Source organism: Heterodontus francisci, chromosome 10 (genome assembly GCF_036365525.1).
Source record: "Heterodontus francisci isolate sHetFra1 chromosome 10, sHetFra1.hap1, whole genome shotgun sequence".
Classification (NCBI taxonomy): Eukaryota; Metazoa; Chordata; class Chondrichthyes; order Heterodontiformes; family Heterodontidae; genus Heterodontus; species Heterodontus francisci.
In genome coordinates, this window is record NC_090380.1 from 11,045,682 (window position 1) to 11,068,083 (window position 22,402).

The window sequence follows — 22,402 nt, forward strand, 5'->3', positions numbered from 1 at the left end:
CATAGAACATAGAATAGTACAGCACAGTACAGGCCCTTCGGCCCATGATGTTGTGCCGACCCTTTAACCTACTCTAATATCAAACTACCTACCTACCCTTCATTCTACTATCATCCATGTACCTATCCAAGAGTCGCTTAAATGCCCCTAATGTATCTGCTTCTACTACCACCGCTGGCAGCGCATTCCATGCACCCACCACTCTCTGTGTAAAGAACCTACCTCTGACATCTCCCCGAAACCTTCCTCCAATCACATTAAAATTATGCCCCCTGGTGATAGCCCTTTCCACCCTGGGAAAATGTCTCTGGCTATCCACTCTATCTATGCCTCTCATCATCTTGTACCCCTCTATCAAGTCACCTCTCATCCTTCTTTGCTCCAATGAGAAAAGCCCTAGCTCCCTCAACTTTTCTTCATAAGACATGCCCTCCAGTCCAGGCAGCATCCTGGTAAATCTCCTCTGCACCCTCTCTAAAGTTTCCACATCCTTCCTATAATGAGGCGACCAGAACTGAACACAATATTCCAATTGTGGTCTAACCAGGGCTTTATAGAGCTGCAGCATAAACTCAATCCCCCTGTTAATGAAAGCCAACACACCATACGCTTTCTTAACAACCCTATCAACGTGGGTGGCAACTTTGAGGGATCTATGGACATGGACCCCAAGATCCCTCTGTTCCTCCACACTGCCAAGAATCCTGTCTTTAAGCCTGTATTCTGCATTCAAATTCGACCTTCCAAAATGAATCACTTCACACTTTTCCAGGTTGAACTCCATCTGCCACTTCTCAGCCCAGCTCTGCATCCTGTCAATGTCCCGTTGCAACCTACAACAGCCTTCCACACTATCCACAACTCCAGCAACCTTCATGTCATCGGCAAACTTGCTAACCCAGCCTTCCATTTCCTCATCCAAGTCATTTATAAAAATCACAAAGAGCAGAGGTCCCAGAACAGATCCCTGCGGAACACCACTGGTCACCGAGCTCCAGGCTGAATACTTTCCATCTACTACAACCCTCTGTCTTCTATGGGCCAGCCAATTCTGTATCCAGACAGCCAACTTTCCCTGTATCCCATGCCTCCTTACTTTCTGAATGAACCTACCATGGGGAACCTTATCAAACGCCTTGCTAAAATCCATATACACCACATCCACTGCTCTTCCTTCATCAATGTGTTTTGTCACATCCTCAAAGAATTCAATAAGGCTTGTGAGGCATGACCTGCCCCTCACAAAGCCATGCTGACGATCTCTAATAAAACTATGCTTTTCCAAATAATCATAAATCCTGTCTCTCAGAATCCTCTCCAATAATTTGCCCACCACCGACGTAAGATTGACTGGTCTGTAATTCCCAGGGTTATCCCTATTCCCTTTCTTGAACAAGGGAATAACATTTGCCACCCTCCAATCATCTGGTACTACTCCAGTGGACAGTGAGGATGCAAAGATCATCGCCAAAGGCGCGGCAATCTCTTCCCTCGCTTCCCATAATATCCTTGGGTATATCCCGTCTGGCCCCGGGGACTTATCTATCCTCATGTCTTTCAAAATTTCCAGCACATCCTCCTTCTTAACATCAACCTGTTCGAGCATATCAGCCTGTTCCACGCTGTCCTCACAAACGACCAGGTCCCTTTCACTAGTGAATACTGAAGCAAAGTATTCATTTAGGACCTCCCCTACCTCCTCCGACTCCAGGCACAAGTTCCCTCCACTATCCCTGATCGGCCCTACCCTCACTCTGGCTATCCTCTTGTTCCTAACATAAGTGTAGAACGCCTTGGGATTTTCCTTAATCCTACCCGCCAAGACTTTTTCATGTCCCCTTCTAGCTCTCCTAAGTCCATTCTTCAGTTCCTTCCTGGTTTTATTTGTATTAATTATAATATTTAAGAACTGTCACTTACTTCATAGTTTCTGCTTCCTCAATGAACTCATCTGTTGACATTGAGCCTTCCTTTATCATCTTCACAGCCACATCATACCTCTGTTTCCACTTTCCCAGCTGCACCACTCCAAACTGCCCCGATCCCAGCTCCTTTACAAGGACAATTTCATCTCGATTCAGCTCCCATTCCACTAAAAAAAAATAACACTTTCAACATAGCTTGTAACTTAAAGGACAAATGAACAAAATTAACTGAACATTTAACTAGAAAGCAAGTAACTTCAGTTAATTTCACTAATATTGCAATATACTCAGTAATATCCGAGGAAGAACAGGCTATGGAATAACAGACAATTTCCTCATGCTGCTGCAGTGCACCTGTAGTTTTGATATAACACCAGATCAGCAATACCTCAACACCATACAATTTCAAGGAATTAATTTGGAATCCAATTAATCTTTCTGTATGGTACAAACAGCACCAAGATTTCGATAATAGTATTGACTCAGGGAGGAATGATGAACAGGGACAAAGGTCAGCTCCTGACTTTTCTCAAATAATGTCATAAGAGCATTAAAATCCACATCAGACATTGGAATATACAGACAAAACATTACTTAAATGTCTCATCTGAAAAACAGTGCAGCACTCCCTCCGTACTGCCCCTCCGACAGTGCAGCACTCCCTCCGTACTGTCCCTCCGACAGTGCAGCACTCCCTCCGTACTGTCCCTCCGACAGTACAGCACTCCCTCCGTACTGTCCCTCCGACAGTACAGCACTCCCTCCATACTGCCCCTCCAACAGTGCAGCACTCCCTCCATACTGTCTCTCCAGCAGAGCAGCACACCTTCAATACTGCCACTTCAACAGTGCAGCACTCCCTCCATACTGCCCCTCCAACAGTGCAGCACTCCCTCCATACTGCCCCTCCAACAGTGCAGCACTCCCTCCATACTGTCTCTCCAGCAGAGCAGCACTCCCTCCATACTGTCTTTCCAGCAGAGCAGCACACCTTCAATACTGCCACTTCAACAGGGCAGCACTCCCTCCATACTGCCCCTCCAACAGTGCAGCACACCTTCAATACTGCCACTTCAACAGTGCAGCACTCCCTCCATACTGCCCCTCCAACAGTGCAGCACTCCCTCCATACTGTCTTTCCAGCAGAGCAGCACACCTTCAATACTGCCACTTCAACAGTGCAGCACTCCCTCCATACTGCCCCTCCAACAGTGCAGCACTCCCTCCATACTGTCTTTCCAGCAGAGCAGCACACCTTCAATACTGCCACTTCAACAGTGCAGCACTCCCTCCATACTGCCCCTCCAACAGTGCAGCACTCCCTCCATACTGCCACTCCAACAGTGCAGCACTCCCTCCATACTGCCCCTCCAACAGTGCAGCACTCCCTCCATACTGCCCCTCCAACAGTGCAGCACTCCCTCCATACTGTCTCTCCAGCAGAGCAGCACACCTTCAATACTGCCACTTCAACCGTGCAGCACTCCTTCCATACTGCCCCTCCAACAGTGCAGCACTCCCTCCATACTGCCCCTCCAACAGTGCAGCACTCCCTCCATACTGCCCCTCCAACAGTGCAGCACTCCCTCCATACTGTCTCTCCAGCAGAGCAGCACACCTTCAATACTGCCACTTCAACAGTGCAAGACTCCTTCCATACTGCCCCTCCAACAGTGCAGCACTCCCTCCATACTGCCCCTCCAACAGTGCAGCACTCCCTCCATACTGTCTCTCCAGCAGAGCAGCACACCTTCAATACTGCCACTTCAACAGTGCAAGACTCCTTCCATACTGCCCCTCCAACAGTGCAGCACTCCCTCCATACTGCCCCTCCAACAGTGCAACACTCCCTCCATACTGTCTCTCCAGCAGAGCAGCACACCTTCAATACTGCCACTCCAACTCTACAGCAATCCCTCAGTAGTGCCCCTCCGAGAGTGCAGTACTCCCTCAGTACAAGCACTCCGACAATGCAACAATCCCTAAGTGCAACCCCTCGAACAGTGCAGAAAAGTCTCAGTACTGCCCCTCCAACAGTGCAGTGTTCCCGCAGTCCTACCTGCTGACAGTGCAGCATTCCATCAATACAGAATGATCTTATTGAATTGTGGGGCAGGCTTGACGGGCTGAATGGCCTACTCCTGCTCCTATTTCTTATGTTCTTATGAACTCCCCCATTGTTGAACCTCCTATCATGCACCCATTGCTCAGTACTGCACCTCCACTCCAGACTTCGGCCACACCTCAGAGAGGTGCAGGTTCAGAACACGGTTGCTATGTCTGATAGTGAAAAGGGAACTTCGGTGAGACAGAGAATGAGGATCGGCAGAAGCTGATCCTTTTCAACAGGTGCAATGTACTTGCTACCTGTGAGGATAAGGATAAAGACTGTTGGAAGGACAGCCAGAATGGGAACCATGGCACTTTGGAGCAGTAAGCTGTCCAAAGGAATGAGGAGAAAGAGGGAAGAGTAATAGCATAGTTGTAGGGGATTCAATAATTAGGCAGACAGATAGCATCCTTTGTAAGCAGGCTCAAGAGTCCAATATGAAATGATGTCTACCTGGCACCAGGGTGAGGGACATCTCAAATTGGCTTGAAAGGATATTGGAGAGGGAGGGGGAGGATCCAGTCTTTATAATCCATGTTGGGGCCAACAATATAAGGAAGAGTGCTGAGATAGGGCTGCAAGACAGTGAAAACGACTAACTAAATATACCAGGTTATATGGTCAATGGGATAGATCGGGAAAATGACAAAGGTGGAGGAGTAACCTTAGTGATTAAGGATGAAATCACTTCAATGATCTGGGAGGGTATAATGAAGGGTAAGCAGGCAGTGAAGACTTTATGAGTAGAATTAAGACATAGAAAAGGATTTAAGACTGTGGTGGGAGTTGTGTAGAATCTCCCTGGTAACAGCTGTGAAATGGACAATTAATGAGGGAAAAAATGCAAAAAAAACCAGAGAACTTTGTGAATGGGAAAGTTACAAAGAACAGCAAAGAGTAACAATCAGATTGGAAGAGCTACAAAGAGGAAATGTGGAATGGAACAAAGTCAACAACATTTTTTTTTCACAATTATATTAGTGAAAAGAGAATGGTCAGGAACAATGTGAGCTCTTTGAAAAATGATAACAGTGATATTGTCAATGAAAATAAGGAAATGGTGTGCTGGCTGAATAATTCCTTCATGTCAGTATTTACGGGAGAGGAAAAGGTCAGCATGCCGGAGATCCCAAGGAAACTAAAATTGAATCTGGGGCACGGGCTTTCCAAAATAAACAAAACAACAGCAAAGAAGAAATGAATGGCACTAAAGAGTGGCATATCCCCAGGACCCGACGGTTTCCATCCCAGAGTTTTAAAGGAAGTAGGTGAGAACATTGTAGATGCCCTAACTATAATCTTCCAAAGTTCACTCAATTCAGGAACTGTTCCTTTAGATTGGAAAATTGTATGTCACTGCACTATTTCAGGAAGGTGAGAGAGAAAAACCAGGGAATTATAGACCACATGGACTGTTGTTGGGAAATTACAAGTGTTTTTAATTAAGAATACCTTGAAAATTTTCAACTGATCAGAAAGAGCATGGATTTGTAAAGGATAGGTCATGCCTGATGAATCTGATTGAATTTTTTGAAGAGATGGCTGAAGTAGTGAAAATGAAAATGTCTGTGGATTCTGCTGATATGGACTTCTACAAGGCATTTGATAAGGTCCCTCATAAAAGACTGTTACAGGGTCAGTAAGGTGTACGGCCAACAGTGTCTGTGGTAAAAAATTTTGAGCTCCGTGACTGGTAATTTCTGAACATACAAACATATGTACGGACATACGAATTAGGAGCAGGAGTAGGCCACTCGGCCCCTCGAGCCTGCTCCACCATTCAATAAGACCATGGACGACCTGATTGTAACCTCAACTCCACATTCCCGCCTACTCCCGATAACCTTTTACCCACTTGCTTATCAAGAATCTATCTACCTCTGCCTTAAAAATATTCAAAGACTCTGCCTTTTTGAGGAACAGAATTCCAAAGACTCACGAGAAAATCTTTCTCCTCATCTCTGTCTTAAACGGGTGACCCATTATTTGTAAACAGTGACCCCTTGCCCTAGATTCTCCCACAAGAGGAAACATCCTTTCCACATCCACCCTGTCAAGAGCCCTCATCATCTTATGGGCTGCATTTTAAGAGTCCGCTGCCGAAGTAGGTGGGGGACATAAGAAAATGCTCCCCGCCCGCAGGGGCAGTGCGACAGGGAGCCACCACAATTTAAAACACAGCGTCACATTTGCATGGTCGTGGCGCCCGTCCCCCGCAATTATGTGGAGGGGGCGGGCAAGCCATCGTGGGCAATGGCATCCGGCGACAATGCGCAGGTGCCAGTGGCATTTATAAAGGGCTTACAGCCCTCAATGGAGAATTTAAAATTAAACGGCCAGGTCAGTTCAATGACCAAAAAAAAGAATTAAAATACCATTAAATTCATTCTCTCACCCACCACCCCACCCGCCCCCCCAACCATTGTCATTTCAAAACATTCCTGTCCTTCCCCACACCGCCAGAATTTGTTTCTTAAGAATTTGACCTATCCCCCCCTACAAAGTTCAGCACCTTTGCCCTTTACCCCTTTCCAACATCCCCGCCCCCGTCCAATCCACAGGATTTTAACCCGCTCCCCCACCCCACACAGAGAAGCAATCCTCCTCCTCCTTCCCCACAGGTGTCGCGCCACGTTTCCCCGAACAGGGATTCAAAGGCAGGGCCTTGTTGGCCGTTGTAATGAAGATCGGTGCGGCAATCAAGGAGGTGACGGGACCCTCATTAAATCAGGTATGTAAATTTGTTTACATATTTAAATGGGTGTCCCATCGCCAAGTGGCAGGGCAGCTACCACAAGGCTTGGCACGGGGCCTGTCGCCGTCAGGGTCGGTGGCGGGCCTCCGCCGCCACGGTCGTCATTGCCCCCCCCCCCAACCCCCGCCACCGTTCCTGACTGCGGAGGGGCTTTAAAATCCAGCCCTATATACTTCAATCAAGTCACCTCTTACTCTTCTAAACTCTAGCAGATACAAGTTTTCTTAAAGAATGCCATTTGAAGATATTTCCATTACCATCAATAGAAGCTGGGACCTTATTGGTTTCAGTCGAAACTGGCTGTCGAAGTCTTGTTACCAACCCTAAACAAAAGCAAAACAATGTAGCATAAGTTTGTTGACAATTGGATAAAGATGGCAGCAAGTAATTGAGTATTGAAATAATTCATATTTTTCTGCATTTTGGAAAGAATACTCCCCCATATTTTATACAATCTACATAATTCAGATATTGTCCCCTTGGATTGGAAAATTATTAATGGCACTCCACTATTAAAGAATCATAAGGGACATAAACCAAGAAATTCCAGGCCCATTAATTATGGGGATTCTGTTAGCAGACACTGACCATTTGGAGAACATTGGAACATAGGCCATTCAGCTCCTCAAGACTGTTTTGCCCTTCAATGAAATCTTAACTCTGTTAACCTGTCTTGGTTTTAAATCCTTTCATATCTTTGTTTAGCAATAATCTATCCATCTCAGATGACAGAATGAAAATTATTAATTGGGCATCGATTGCTTTTTGTGGGAGAAAGTTCCACAATTTTACCACCCTTTACATGAGGAAGTGTTTTCTAACATCTTTCCTAAATGGCATGGTTCTGATTTTAAGGTTAGGCCCCATTTCCCCAGACTCCCTCATCAGTAGAAAAGGTTTCTCTCTATCTAGCCTATTAAGTCCTTTCAAATCCTAAAAGCCTCACTCATAGAAACATAGAAAATAGGAGCAAGAGTAGGCCATTCAGCCCTTCGAGCCTGCTCCACCGTTCATTATGATCATGGCTGATCATCCAACTCAGTAGCCTGTTCCCGCTTTCTCCCCATACCCTTTGATCCCTTTAGACCCAAGAGCTATATCTAACTCCTTCTTGAAGACATACAATGTTTTGGCCTCAATTGCTTTCTGTGGTAGCAAATTCCACAGGCTCACCACTCTCTGGATGAAGAAATTTCTCCTCATCTCAGTCCTGAAAGGTTTACCCCGTATCCGTAGACTATGACCCCTGGTTCTGGACTCCCCCACCATCGAGAACATCCTTCCTGCATCTACCCTGTCAAGTCCTGTTAGAATTTTAGAGGTTTCTATGAGATCCCCCCTCACTCTTCTGAACTCCAGTGAATATAATCCTAACCGACTCAATCTCTCCTCATACATCAGTCCTGCCATCCCAGGAATCAGTCTGGTAAACCTTCGCTGCACTCCCTCTATAGCAAGAACATCCTTCCTCGGATAAGGAGACCAAAGCTGCACACAATATTCCAGGTGTGGCCTCAGAAAGGCCCTGTATAATTGCAGCAAAACATCCCTGCTCCTGTACTTGAATCCTCTCACTATGAAGGCCAACATACCATTTGCCTTTTTTACCGCCTGTTGGACCTGCATGCTTACCTTCAGTGATTGGTTTATGAGAACACCCAGGTCTCGCTGCATATTCCCCTTTCTGTTTATAGCTGTTTAGATAATAATCTGCCTTCCTGTTTTTGCTAACAAATTGGATAACCTCACATTTATCCACATTATAATGCATCTGCTCAAATCACCCCTTAACCTTCTTTCTTTCAGGGAATACAAACTTTGTTTATGTAATCTTTCAGTATAATCTAAACCTTGGAGTCCTGGTGACATTCTGGTAAATATGCACTGCACTCCTTCCAAGGCCAATCGATCCTTTCTAAGGTGAGGTGCCAGGAACCGTACACAGTACTCCAGTTATCTCATTAGCAAAACTTCCTCCCCTTTAGATTCTAGCCCTCTAGTTATAAAAGCTAATATTTCATTAGCAATGTTGATTTTTTTTATATACCTGACTACTACATGGATCTTTAAATCTCTTTGGACTTCCACTGCTCCTAGCTTTTCACCAGGTAAATAATACTTAGATCTATACCTTCATGGGTCCAAAATGGATGCCCTTAGCTAATTTCAAATTCATATGCCACAGTTTTTGCCACTCATTTAATTGAACAATGTCTCTTTCTAATTTTATTCTCCCACTTACAATACTTACAATATCATCACACTTAGTGTAACAAAATGAACTGATTAGAGAGAGCCAGCATGGATTTGTAACAAGTCAGCAGCCATGTCGACCAAACCTAGTTGAATTTTTTCAGGTTGTCACTAACCTGGTAGATAAAGGACTGTCAATGGTTGTTATTTATCTGGACTTTGTGAAGGCATTTGAGAAGGTTCCACATAAAAGACCATTATTAAAAATGAGAACACATGGAATTAAAGACAACCTATTGGCTTGGATAGAGAATTGGTTCAGAGGTGAAGACAGAGAATGAAGATAATAAATTCCATTGGCAGGATGTGACATGTGGTGCTGCCCAGGGATCTGTACTGGGGCATCAGCTTTTCATTTATTTATAAATCACTTAGATAAAAGAATAGACATTCGTGTATCAAAGTTTGCTGATGACGCTAAGTTAGGTGTCAACTAACTGGACCAGGAGGCTCTACAAACATCCCCATCCCCAATGATGGCCGAGTCCAGCACATCAGTGCAAAAGACAAGACTGAAGCATTTGCACCCATCTTCAGCCAGACGTGCCGAGTGGATGATCCATCTTGGCCTCCTCCTGAAGTCTCTCGCAACACAGATGTCAGTTTTCAGCCATGTGATATCAAGAAACAGCTGAAGGCACTCGATATGGCAAATGCTATGGGCCACTGACAATATCCCAGTTCTAGTACTGAAGACCTGTAATCCAGAAATAGCCGCACCCCTAGCCAAGCTGTTCCAGTACAGCTACAACATTGGCATCGACTCGACAATGTGGAAAATAGCCCAGGTATGTCCTGTTCACAAAAAGCAGGACAAATCCGATCTGGTCAATTACTGGCCCATCAGTCTACCCTCAATCATCAGCAAAGTGATGTTGATAGTGCCATCAAGCAGCACTTACTCAACAATAACCCATCACCAATGCTCAGTTTGGGTTCTGTCTTACAGCCTTGGTCCAAACATGGACAAAACAGTTGAATTCCAGAGGTGAGGTGAGAGTGGCTGCCCTTGACATCACGGCAGCACTTGACAGAGTATGGCATCAAGGAACCTGAGGAAAATTGAAGTCAATGGGAATCAGGGGAAAATTCTCCACTGGTTGGAGTCATACCTTGTACAAAGGAAGATGGTGGTGCTTGTTCGAGGCCAATCATCTCAGCCCCAGGACATCACTGCAGGAGTTCCTCCGGGTAGTGTCTTTGGCCCAACCATCTGCAGCTGCTTCTCAATGACCTTCCCTCCATTATAGAGTAAAGATGAGATGTTCAGTTCTATTTGCAACACCTCAGATTCTGAAGCAGCCCATGGCCACACGCAGTAAGAGCTGGACAACATTCAGGCTTGGTGATAAGTGACAAGTAACATTCACAATGTTACAAATGTCAGGGAATGACCATCTCAAACAAGAGAGAATCTAACTATCTCCCCTTGATGTTCAATGGCTTTACCATCACGGAATCCCCCACTATCAACACCCTGGGGGTCACCATTGACCAGTAACTTAACTGGACCAGCCATATAAATGCTGTGGCTACAAGAGCAGGTCAGAAGCTGGGAATTCTGTGGCGAGTAACTCACCTTCTGTCTCTCCAATGCCTGTCCACCATCTACAAGGCACAAGTCAGGAGTGTGATGGAATTCTCTCCACTTGCCTGGATGGATACAGCTCCAACAACACTCAAGAAACATCCAAGACAAAGCCACTCACTTGATCGGCACTCCATCCACCAGCTTAAACATTCATTCCCTGAAGCACTGCGCACAGTGGCAGCAGTGTGTACTCTATACAAGATGCAATGCAGCAATTTACCAAAGCTCCTTAAACAGCACCTTCCAAACCGCTACCTTTATCATCTAGAAGGACAAGGGCAGCAGATGCATGGGAATGCCACCACCTGCAAGTTCCCCTCCAAATCACACACCATCCTGACTTGGAACTATATCACTGTTCCTTCACTGTCACTGGGTCAAAATCCTGGAACTCTTTGCCTAACAGCACTGTGGGTATACCTACCCCACATGGACTGCAGCGGTTCGAGTAGGCAGCTCACCACCACCTTTTCAAGGACAATGCTCAGATCCTAAGGATGAATATAAATGAAGTGTGAGATCATCTATTTTGGACCTAACAAAGATAGATCACAGTATTTCCTAAATGGTGGGAAGTTAGGAGCTGTGGAGTAACAAGCAATTTAGAGGGTCCAAGTGTTATGAGCTCTGGACTTTGTAACATAATTATTTTCTAAAAATTTTGATTGTTAAAGTTTAAGCTGGAGTCCAAAAGGTCAGGTGACCTCACATCTGCTCTGCTAAAGGACAAGACAGATCTAAGACTTACTTTGAAAAGCAGAGACTGCAGGGTAGCACCTGAAGAACAATGGGTTTCAGCCTCCCAGACTTTTGGGTCATTAAAACAAGGACCCAGTGATACTGAAGATGCAAATGTACCAAGCAGCCTTTAACACCTGGGAATAATGGAAGACGCAGGTGGCTCAGTGAAACCAGACTTCTGGGCTTTGGATATTGGAACAGGACAATAGCTATTGACTCTTGACTCCAGATAAATTTAACAGATTTTCTGGAGGCAGACATGCTGTAAGAAGGGAACCCAGCAGTTGCAGCCTCACAGCAGGCTGTAAGGAAGATAACCAGCGATGGCAGCCTCAAGAAAAAGAGAATACTGGTCTCAGAGAATACTGATACAGCAAAAGGCTGTGAAGACTTGAACCTGTTTTGAAAGTTGAAACTTGCAGAGAAGTAGCAGGATCATCAGGAATCACCTAATTCACGGACATCCAGGTCAGAAGTGCTCGGAGAAGTGAGTGAAGCGGACATTGATTTTTGAGAAGGTCTGGGAGATCCAACCCATTGCAACTGGGAGGAGTTTGGGCCTTTTAACCACAGGGATTTCACCATCAAAGAGGACTGTGTAATGTATAAGTGTGGTGTGAGGTTTTCAAGTATTTGAATTTGGGGTATCAGCTACCTACAAAGTACTATTTATTTAATGGGGATTACTTTTAGTTTAATTGTTGTAATAAAAGTCTTAAAATGTGAAATCTTTTCAGGTAATTCTTTAAATCGGTCAGGAGATTCATAGCTTATATTTTTCATGTTAATGATCTCACTGAGATCATTACACTAAGTGTAGAAATCTCTAAAAGCCAGTGAACAGGTGAAAAACTAATTGAAAAGGTGACTGGAATTGGCCTTTATCTGAAAGGAATACAAAGGGCTGGAAGTTATGTTAAAGTTGTATAAATCTCTGGTTAGACCACATCTGGGGACTGCGTTCAGCTCTGGGCACCACAGCTCGGGAAGGATAAATTAACCTTGGAGGGGGTGCAGAACAGATTCATCAGAATGATCACACAGCTGAAAGGGTTAAATTGTGAGAACTGGTTTCATAGACTAGGCTTGTAATCCCTTGAGTATAGAAGATTAAAGGGTGATCTGATTGAAGTGTATAAGATGATTAATGCATTTGATAGGGTAGATAGAGAGAAACTATTTCCTCCAGTGGATGAGATCACAACAAGGATGCATAACCTTAAAATTAGAGCCAGGCTGTTCAGGGACGATGTCAGGAAGCACTTCAGCACACACAGGATAATGGAAATCTGGAATTCTTTCCCCAAAAAGTTGTTGAGGCTGGGGATCAGTTGAAAATTTCCAATTTCAAATTGATAGATTTTTGTTAGGTAAGTGTATTAAGGAATAGGGAATCAAGGTAGGGAGATGGGGTTAAGATACAGATCAGCTGTGATCTCATTGAATGATGGAACAGGCCTGAGGGGCTGAATGACTTCCTCTTGTTATCCAAATTCTTGCATATAGAGGAAAGAGTAGTGGAGTATAATGTGGAGAGCACTTGCATTGAGCTGGCATAGGAATGACGGGTGGAATGGCCTCCTTAGGTGCTGTAAAATTCAGTGGGGTTAGTCTCCATGTGCAGCAGCTGAGGGGGAATTTGGTGGATTAGCCACCAGCCTCTTGTTGGACATTTCCAATTTTCACCCCTTCAGTTAGCCCGATGTTACTAAGATTGTAGGTGCAGTCATTGGACATTGGACGAAAATGTGCTTTTGGAAGAATTACAAATCCACCTTTGGAAAGGAGGGGTAGAAAAAGTAACTGAGAAAGGGAAGCCTCGGAGGAAGGAAAGGAAAGTCTAAACAAATACTTTCAACTTAAGAAAATACTGTATATTCTCCATGGAAGAGAAGCCTTATTTTATAAGGTAAGCATAAGGAACAAGGTTCTGTGCAGGGAAGAACAGAGTTACTTGCACTGTAAAGTGATAACTAACTCTTATCAATATAAAAAATGCATTAAATACATCTCTATTATGTGACCTCTATCAGAAATGCAATTTAAAAAATTTCCGCATTTCCCTGCAATACCTCCTATCTTAATACTTACTGGTGGGATTTCCCCGGGACCTCTTTCCTCAGGCCCTCAGGGCCCACAATTCTCGGGTCCTCTTCCCCCACACCCTCTTTCCTCCGGCCCTCTTTCCCACTCTCATATTTTGCTGGGCTTTCACTCGCTCCCCCTCAGTGAGTTTGCCATTCTATAAACAACTTTATTCAGCTCTCCGTCCTAAATCTCTTAATTTTAATCTTCTATCTGTCCCCTCATTCTGGATGCCTCAACCATTGTCCGTTTCTACGTGCTGTGTCCCATCTCTACACGATCAGCCTTTCATCTTCAATGACAGCAGTCCCAATTTTGAAAGTCTTCAAGTTTATATTTCCTCAAACCAGACAGTAGCCCAGTGAATCTGTGCTGTACCCTGTTCCTCAACATTCTGCCAAAACTGTTCACAATTACTCCAAATAGGGTCACGCTGAGGTTTTATATAGATTCACCATTACATCATAACGCTTGCCTTAATTCCAGTATTTCACTGGCTTTTAATGTGGCTGTATCCATTTGGAGTTCCCTTTTTAATGTCTGTTGCACTTTGAAACCCCAGTTTCACTTCAGCTTTCTGTGAAATTTTTTTAAACATTACCTGCTGAATTGTGCTGATGATATTTAATAACTTCTGGTATTGTGTCAAACAGGTGTTTCTCTGCAAGGAAGTACTTCTTTCCTGCAGCTCGATGAACATGGTAATGTCGAGTTGTTCCGTTTTTGCTTCTAGAAATATTCAGGCAAATGTACTGATTAAATAATACTTTATGTGCATTGTCATTCTGGGTTTTTACACCCCTTGGAGTAAACATTAAAAATCCAAATTCCCACAAGTTTTTTGCACTGTTAATAAATGCACAGTGCAATGCAGGCAGACAATCAGGCAGCTGTACAGGCACACGGTCTATAAGCACTGAAGCCCCAACAACAGCAGAATTTACTTCTAAGGATTTCAAGTTTTGCTGAGAGGATCAGGAGAGAGGAGGGTTTGTTTGATATGCAGCATCGCACTTTACAGTAGCTGCTGGACCACTCCGTGGTGCAGTGCAGCACTTTGAGTCGGCAGCTAGCACCTGCAATGCTGTTGGGTTCATTTCACTTACCTCCGAACACCTTTTCTGCCTGGACCATGAGCAGTGCAGCATTTGGTCACTTCAGCCACTTCTACTATTAGTGCTATAAATGGAGTATAGTCTACTGGCTAATGATGCCAAATGCACTAAATGAAGTGTCAAAATTTACCACTTTCTCAAGATCGAGCCCCAGGCCTTCCCCAAATGTGCAATATTTGGTGTCTATATATCTAGAGGATCTACAAACAGACGGGGGCTTGGTAACTTTTTTTGGAGGGGGCGGGGAGGTTGGTGCAACGAGGGTCCTTAAGGCTTTAAAATGGCTTCCAAGACGCACACACAAATTTTCTGATCCGAAGTGCACCAGATGCCTTGTTGATGGAACTGTTAGTACAAGAAGCATCCGCCAGTAGTATGCAGCAGAGGCATATCATGATGTCAATGAGCATGCAATGCTGTTTTGATGCCAGTGCTGCTATTTGGAGCTCAATGGTCCAGCTATTGCCCTCTCTTAACCTCACACAGTTGAACACGTCATTAAATAGCATGGAGGACTCCCCAATCAGTCCTCATTAGAGGAATCATCAATTCCTTACACATTAGCTACTCTGAATGTTGCTGCAATTCTACGAGTTTTTGGTGCTGTTTATTGTTGTGTCAAGATTCAATAGTCGACAGGGAGTGGCGTGGCAGGTGCTGACCTCAAGGCTAGATGCTTTGATGCATGGTCCAGTAGGTCTTCCTCTTGGCACTGAGCATGATGAGGAGAATGAATAGTGGCCACGCAGAGCAGGACAATCTGCTGGAAGAGAGAGGAGGAGGAGGAGGAGGGGAAGGGGTCTCAGCAGGAGGCCATATCCAGCCAGGACAATCAGGGAGCAATCCTCCTACTTGAAGCTCAGCAAGGAACAATGTGTTAGATGTCTGCGCTTCACTGAGGAGGTTCTCACCAAAATCTGCCATCTGCTGCAGCCAGAACTGCAACCTCAAAGCACGGCACAGAGTGCATTATCAGTGGCTGTGAAGATGACCGTGGTGATTAACTTTTAAACGTCCGACTCCTTCCAGGCTGGTGCTGGACGCCTTGCAGTTTACAGTGCACTGCTGTATGTGGGAGGTCACTGAGGCTCTCTACACAAAGAGAGACAACTTCCTCTCATTCCCTCTTGCCAGAGAGAAGCAGGCGGAGCAAGCATGAGAGTTTACTAGGATTGGAGACTTCCTCATAGTGCAGGATGCCACTGACTGTACACACATTGCATTGCAGGTGCCTCACGCCACCTCTGCCATGTGTCTGAACTAAAAGGGATTTCACTCCCTGAACATTCAGCTGATGTGCAACTATGGACAGAAAATCATGCAGGTCAATGCCCAGTATCCTGGCAACAGTCACCATGCCTTCATTCTGCGTCATTCCACTGTGCCAGCTGTATTTGAGTCACCACGACATATGAAAGGGTGGCTCCTGGGTGACAGGGGCTTTCCTTTGACCACATTGCTCATGACCTCAGTGTGTATAACCTCCATACACATGTGGGTAGCTTGTATACATGCTGATAGAGCAGACCACTCTGGAGGATCCCTGCAGAACGTGGTCTCAGTATTTGTTGTAGTAGGCTGCATGCTGTACAGTCTGACCATTAAGAGGGAACAGCCCTTGCCAGTAACTACCAGGCGAGAAGCTGAGGAGCAGGAGCATGAGGAGGAGGAGGAGGAGAAAGAGGCTGCAACCTAGACAACCCCTTTCTGTCTGGGCTCGACATGATCAAATAATTAATGAGTGATATCAGTAACCACAACCCCAATTCTCCATTTATCAACAGTCTCACACTCCTTATCTTCCCTCTGTCACTAACCATCACACTGTCCTCTTTCCCACAATGCAAAGATAAAAGCCAACACAAAATACATATTCCAATTTAAATCAGCCATCAAAGAATCTGGCCTGGGAAGAGTGAAGAATAGGACACTATGGCAGAGAATGGGCTCCAAGAGTTTCAGGTGCTGCACTGGAGGTCCTGTTGGAGGGAGTGGAAAGGAGAAGGGATGGCCTGTATCCGTAGAGGTCAGGGTGGGAGGTAGAAGACGCTCCCAGACACATGGTGAAAAGACAGTGGGAACAGATAGCCACAGAAGTTAATGTCAGGAGTCCAGCCCCGAGGACCTGGCTATAGTGCCACGATGAACCTTCCCTTTAAGGAGGTGCAGGCTCACTTTGAGTAGTGCAAGTTACTAATGGTGGTGTCTGCTAACTGCAGTGAAAGCTCAGGCTGAAGTCATGCTGGTTCAGACTGCTGCAATTATGGCTGGGGATACCAGTGCTCAAAGGGTCTCCACAGCAGTCCAGCAATCTGCTATCTATCAGATGACACTGTCCTAGGGGAGTGGCTGTGGATCCATGGGGCACAAAACTGCATTTGTGTTCCTAGCACTGCCACTTTGTGATTGACCTGGCTGTTGCCAGGCAGCCAGTTACCACCCATACTGAGATGGTGCAGTTTGACATTGGGTCTTCTGGAGCTGCTCAAGGGCATCCTGCAAGGCCATTTGTTTTTATTCATTTGTGTGATGTGAGCATCACTGGCTAGGTCAGCATTTATTACCCATCCCTAATTACCTTTGAACTGAGTGGCTTGCTAGACTGTTTCAGAGGGCATTTGAGTTACTAGTCCAGTGACAATACCACTACACCACTGCCTTCTCTGCAGTCTTTGCCAGTGAAAGTCAGCAGCATTCCACCAGCCTGCAGTAGGGTGTTCAAAGGCACACAGAAGACAGGCATTAAGGGAATGCAGAAGGGTGATTAGTTTGTTTTTGTATACACAATGGCATGATTTAATTTACAGATTTAAATTGGAATATGTATTTTGCACTGGTGTTGGGGCCCTCTGCAGGTGCTGCAGCCAATGAACAGTGTGGTTAGTGCTGGCTGCACACGGCAATCATTATAAAGAACAGACAGCATGAAGATGCCGTGCTGCCTACACTACAGCCAATGGGCTTGTTTTTGGGAGCTAACCATCCATTTAACAACACTTTAAAAAGGAACAGGGCCATTCAGCCCTTCAAACCTGCTCCACCATTCAATTAGATCATGCTTGATCTGTATCTTAACTCCATTCACTGGCTTGGTTCTGTAACTAATATCCTCGCCAGAAAAATATATCAGTCAGTTTTGACATTATCAATTGATCCTCAGTCTCAACATCTTTTTGGGGTACAGTGTTCTAGATTTGCACTACCCTTTATGTGAAGAACTGCCTCCTGACATCACCCCGAACTGCTTAGTTCTAATTTTAAGGTTCTGCCCCCTTGTTCTGGACTCCCCCGCTGGAGGAAATAGTTTCTCTCTATCTCCCCTATCAACTCTTTTATCATTTTAACTCCTTGATCAGATCTCCCCTTAATCTTCTTTATACAAGGGAATACAAGCCTCGTCTATGCAACCAGTTCTCACAATTTAAACCTTTTAGCTGCATGATCATTCTGGTGAATCTGTTCTGCAGCCCCTCCAAGATCAATTTATCCTTCCCAGGGTGTGGTGCCCAGAGCTGGACACAGTCCCCAGATGTGGTCTAAGCAGAGATTGTAACATAACTTCCAACCCTTTGTATTCCAGCCCCTTTCAGATAAAGGCCAAAATTCCGGTCGCCTTTTCAATTATGTTTGCACCTGTCCACTAGTTTTTAGTGATTTTGGTACTTGGATTGCTAAATATCTCTGCTTCTCCACAGTTCCTAGCTTCTCACCATTTAGGAAATGCATTGATCTAAGTTGGGTCCAAAGCAGATGACTTCATAAATCCCCACATTGCACTCCATCTACCACAGTTTTGCCTACTCACTTGATCTAACAATGTCCATTTGTAACTTTCTGCTGGCATCTACACTACTTACTGTGCTATGTAACATAATATCAACAATAACCTTAGATATAGGGCTCTTGATTCCTTGATCCAAGTTATTTGTGAAAAGCTGAGGCCACTTCTACCATTCAACCACTTCTAAAAGTGCCAACATCAATCAGCAGCTATTCGGCATCTAAGGCAGTCCAGATGAACTCAATTCTAAGACTATGGTCTGCTGGCATTATTGGACAAGGTACACTGGCACATAAAAGGTATGTTAGAGACAGAGAAAAAGACAAGTGCATTTGATGTGTTAGGAACGAAATGACATAGCAGAGGGGGTGAAAGCTGTTCCCTGTACCTGTAGAGTTTGGGATATGACATGGAAGAAAGATGTCACAGCATGGGGCGAACTCATCAGAACATTCCATATCTCAACATATATGGGCATGGAACAGGTCTCAGTATTTAGTTGGAATAGTATGCAGCAAAAAGCGAAAACATTCATCACACAAAGTTATTGTGGCGACAGCACATCGGTGAATCACATTATCCAGTGCAGGTCTAGTTATACAAAGTATGGCACATGCTATTGATGAATGTGCTAGAGCTACTAGAATTCCACATGTCATAGAATCTTTCAACGGTTACAGCCCAGAAGGAGGCCATTCGGCCCGTCAAGTCCACACCAACTCTCTGCGAGAGCTATTCAGCTAGTCCTATTGCCACACCCTTAACCCTACAAATTTTTTTATCTTCAGGTGCTTATCAAATTCCCTTTAAAAAGCCACAATTGAATCTGCCTTCACCACACTCTCAGGCAGCGAATTCCAGATTGCAACCAATCTCTGCAGAAAATAAACTTTCCTCATGTCACTTTCGCTTTTTTCGCCAATCACCTTACATCTGTGTCCTCTAGTTCTCAATCCTTCTGCCAAAGGGAACAGTTTCTTCTAATCTACTCTGACCATGATCCATGATTTCAAAATTTATGGATGACACAAAACTTGGAAGGAATAAAGGGTCTTTTTCCAAGTGGCAGGCAATGACTAGTGGGGTACTGCAGGGATCGGTGCTAGGACCCCAGCTTTTCACAATATATATAAATGATTTAGATGAGGGAATTAAATATAATATATCCAGGTTTGCAGACGACATAAAGCTGGGTGGGAGGGTGAGCTGTGAGGAGGATGCAGAGAGGCTTCAGTGTGATTGGGACAGGTTGAGTGAGTGGGAAAATACATGACAGATGCAGTATCATGTGGATAAATGTGAGGTTATCCACTTTGGTGGCAAAAAGAGAAAGGCAGATTATCTGAATGGCGATAGACTGGGAAAGAGTGAGGTGCAGTGAGACCTGAGTGTTCTTGTGCACCAGTTCCTGAAAGTAAGCATGCAGGTGCAGCAAGCAGTTAAGAAGGCAAATGGTATGTTGGCCTTCATAGCGAGAGGATTTGAGTACAGGAGCAAGGATGTCTTGCTGCAATTATACAGGGCCTTGGTGAGGCCACACCTGGAGTATTGTGTGCAGTTTTGTTCTCCTTATCTGAGGAAGGATGTTCTTGCTATGGAGGGAGTGCAGCAAAGGTTCACCAGACTGATTTCTGCGATGGCAGGACTGATGTATGAAGAGAGATTGGGTCGATTAGGCTTGTATTCGCTAACGTTTAGAAGAATGAGAGGGGATCTCATAGAAACCTTCAAAATTCTAACAGTACTGGATAGACTAGATGCAGGAAGGATGTTCCCAATGGCGGGGGAGTCCAGGACCAGGGGTCACAGTCTAAGGATAAGGGGTAAGCCATTTAGGACTGAGATGAGGAGGGATTTCTTCACCCAGAGAGTGGTGAGCCTGTGGAATTCTCTACCACAGAAAGCATTTGAGGCCAAATCATTAAATATATTCAAGAAAGAGTTAGATATAGTTCTTAGGGCTAATGGGATCAAGAGATAGAGGGAGAAAGCGAGAACAAGGTACTGAGTTTGGATGATCAGCCATGATCATGTTGAATGGCAGTGCAGGCTCGAGGGGCCGAATGGCCTACTCCTGCACCTATTTTTCCATGCTTCCATTATGAACCATGGGGTTGATGGTGATAAACTTCAAGAGGACATAGACAGGCTGGAGGAATGGGCAGACAAGTGGCAGATTAAATTTCATGCTGAGAATGCAGAGAAGTGTGAAGTGATTCATTTAGGTAGGATGAACAAGGAGAGGCAATATAAAATAAAGGCACATTTCTAAAAGGGGTGCAGGAGCAGAGGGACCTGGGGGATTTATGTGTACAAATCATTGAAGATGGCAGGGCAGGTTGAGGAAGGTTAATAAAGAACATGGGATCCTGGGCTTTATAAATAGGGGCATAGAGGAGAGCTAGAAGGGGACATGAAAAAGTATTGGCGGGTAGGATTAAGGAAAATCACAACGCGTTCTACACTTATGTGAAGAACAAGAGGATGGCCAGAGTGAGGGTAGGGCCGATCAGGGATAGTGGAGGGAACTTGTGCCTGGAGTCGGAGGAGGTAGGGGAGGTCCGAAATGAATACTTTGCTTCAGTATTCACTAGTGAGAGGAACCTGGTCGTTTGTGAGGACAGCATGGAACAGGCTGATATGCTTGAACAGGTTGAGGTTAAGAGGGAGGATGTGCTGGAAATTTTGAATGATATGAGGACAGATAAGTCCCCGGGGCCAGACGGGATATACCCAAGGATATTACGGGAAGCGAGGGAAGAGATTGCCGCGTCTTTGGCGATGATCTTTGCGTCCTCACGGTCCACTGGAGTAGTACCAGATGATTGGAGGGTGGCAAATGTTGTTCCCTTGTTCAAGAAAGGGAATAGGGATAACCCTGGGAATTACAGACCAGTCAGTCTTACGTAGGTAGTGGGCAAATTATTGGAGAGGATTCTGAGAGACAGGATTTATGATTACTTGGAAAAGCATAGTTTGATTAGAGACAGTCAGCATGGCTTTGCGAGGGGTAGGTCATGCCTCACAAGCCTTATTGAATTCTTTGAAGATATGACAAAACACATTGATGAAGGAAGAGCAGTGGATGTGGTGTATATGGATTTTAGCAAGGCGTTTGATAAGGTTCCCCATGGTAGGCTCATTCAGAAAGTAAGGAGGCATGGGATACAGGGAAAGTTGGCTGTTTGGATACAAAATTGGCTGGCCCATAGAAGTCAGAGGGTGGTAGTAGATGGAAAGTATTCAGCATGGAGCTCGGTGACCAGTGGTGTTCCACAAGGATCTGTTCTGGGACCTCTGCTCTTTGTGATTTTTATAAATGACTTGGATGAGGAAGTGGAAGGCTGGGTTAGCAAGTTTGCCGATGACACGAAGGTTGCTGGAGTTGTGGATATTGTGGAAGGCTGTTGTAGGTTGAAACGGGACATTGACAGGATGCAGAGCTGGGCTGAGAAGGGTAGGTAGTTACTTAGATCTTAGAGTAGGTTAAAGGTTCGGCACAACATCGTGGGCCGAAGGGCCTGTACTGTGCTGTACTGTTCTATGTTCTAAAAGCATGAAGTTAGGATAAACCTGTATAAAACACTGATTTGGCCTCAACTGGGATATTATTTCCAGTTTTGGGCACTACGCTTTTGGAAGAACGTGAAGGCATTCGAGAAGATGCAGAGAAGATTCATTACAATAATTCCAGGGATGAGGAACTTCAGTTACGTGGATAGATTGGAGAAGCTAGGGTTGTTTTCCTTGGATAAGAGAAGGTTGAGAGCAGATTTGATAGAGGTATTCAAAAGCATGAGGGGTCTGGACTGAGTAGAGGGACAGAAACTGTTCCTGGTCGTGGTAGAGTCGAGAACCAGAGGGCATCGATTGAATGGCAAAAGAAGCAACAGTGATATGAGGAAAATCTTTTTTTTACACGATTGGTTAGGATCTGGAACGCACTGCCTGAAGGCAGGTTCAGTCAAGCCTTCAAAAGAGAATTGAAGAGAAAAGATTTGCAAGGCTGCAAGGAAAAGGCGGGTTAGTGGGACTAGATGAGTTGC

The 22,402-nt window shown here is 44.9% G+C and overlaps 1 protein-coding gene across 1 annotated transcript in view; it reads right to left on the reverse strand.

Annotated features, from left to right (window-relative positions):
- Nucleotides 1-22,402, reverse strand: part of LOC137374289 (cytoplasmic tyrosine-protein kinase BMX-like) — a 170,834-nt gene that overhangs the window by 79,468 nt on the left and 68,964 nt on the right. Inside the window, exons 11-13 of the mRNA XM_068040099.1 lie at nucleotides 14,062-14,189; nucleotides 7,048-7,113; nucleotides 1,921-2,092 (exon numbers count right to left, since the gene is read on the reverse strand). Of these exons, the coding sequence (XP_067896200.1) occupies nucleotides 1,921-2,092; nucleotides 7,048-7,113; nucleotides 14,062-14,189 (366 nt within the window). The remainder of the gene's footprint in view (nucleotides 1-1,920; nucleotides 2,093-7,047; nucleotides 7,114-14,061; nucleotides 14,190-22,402) is intronic.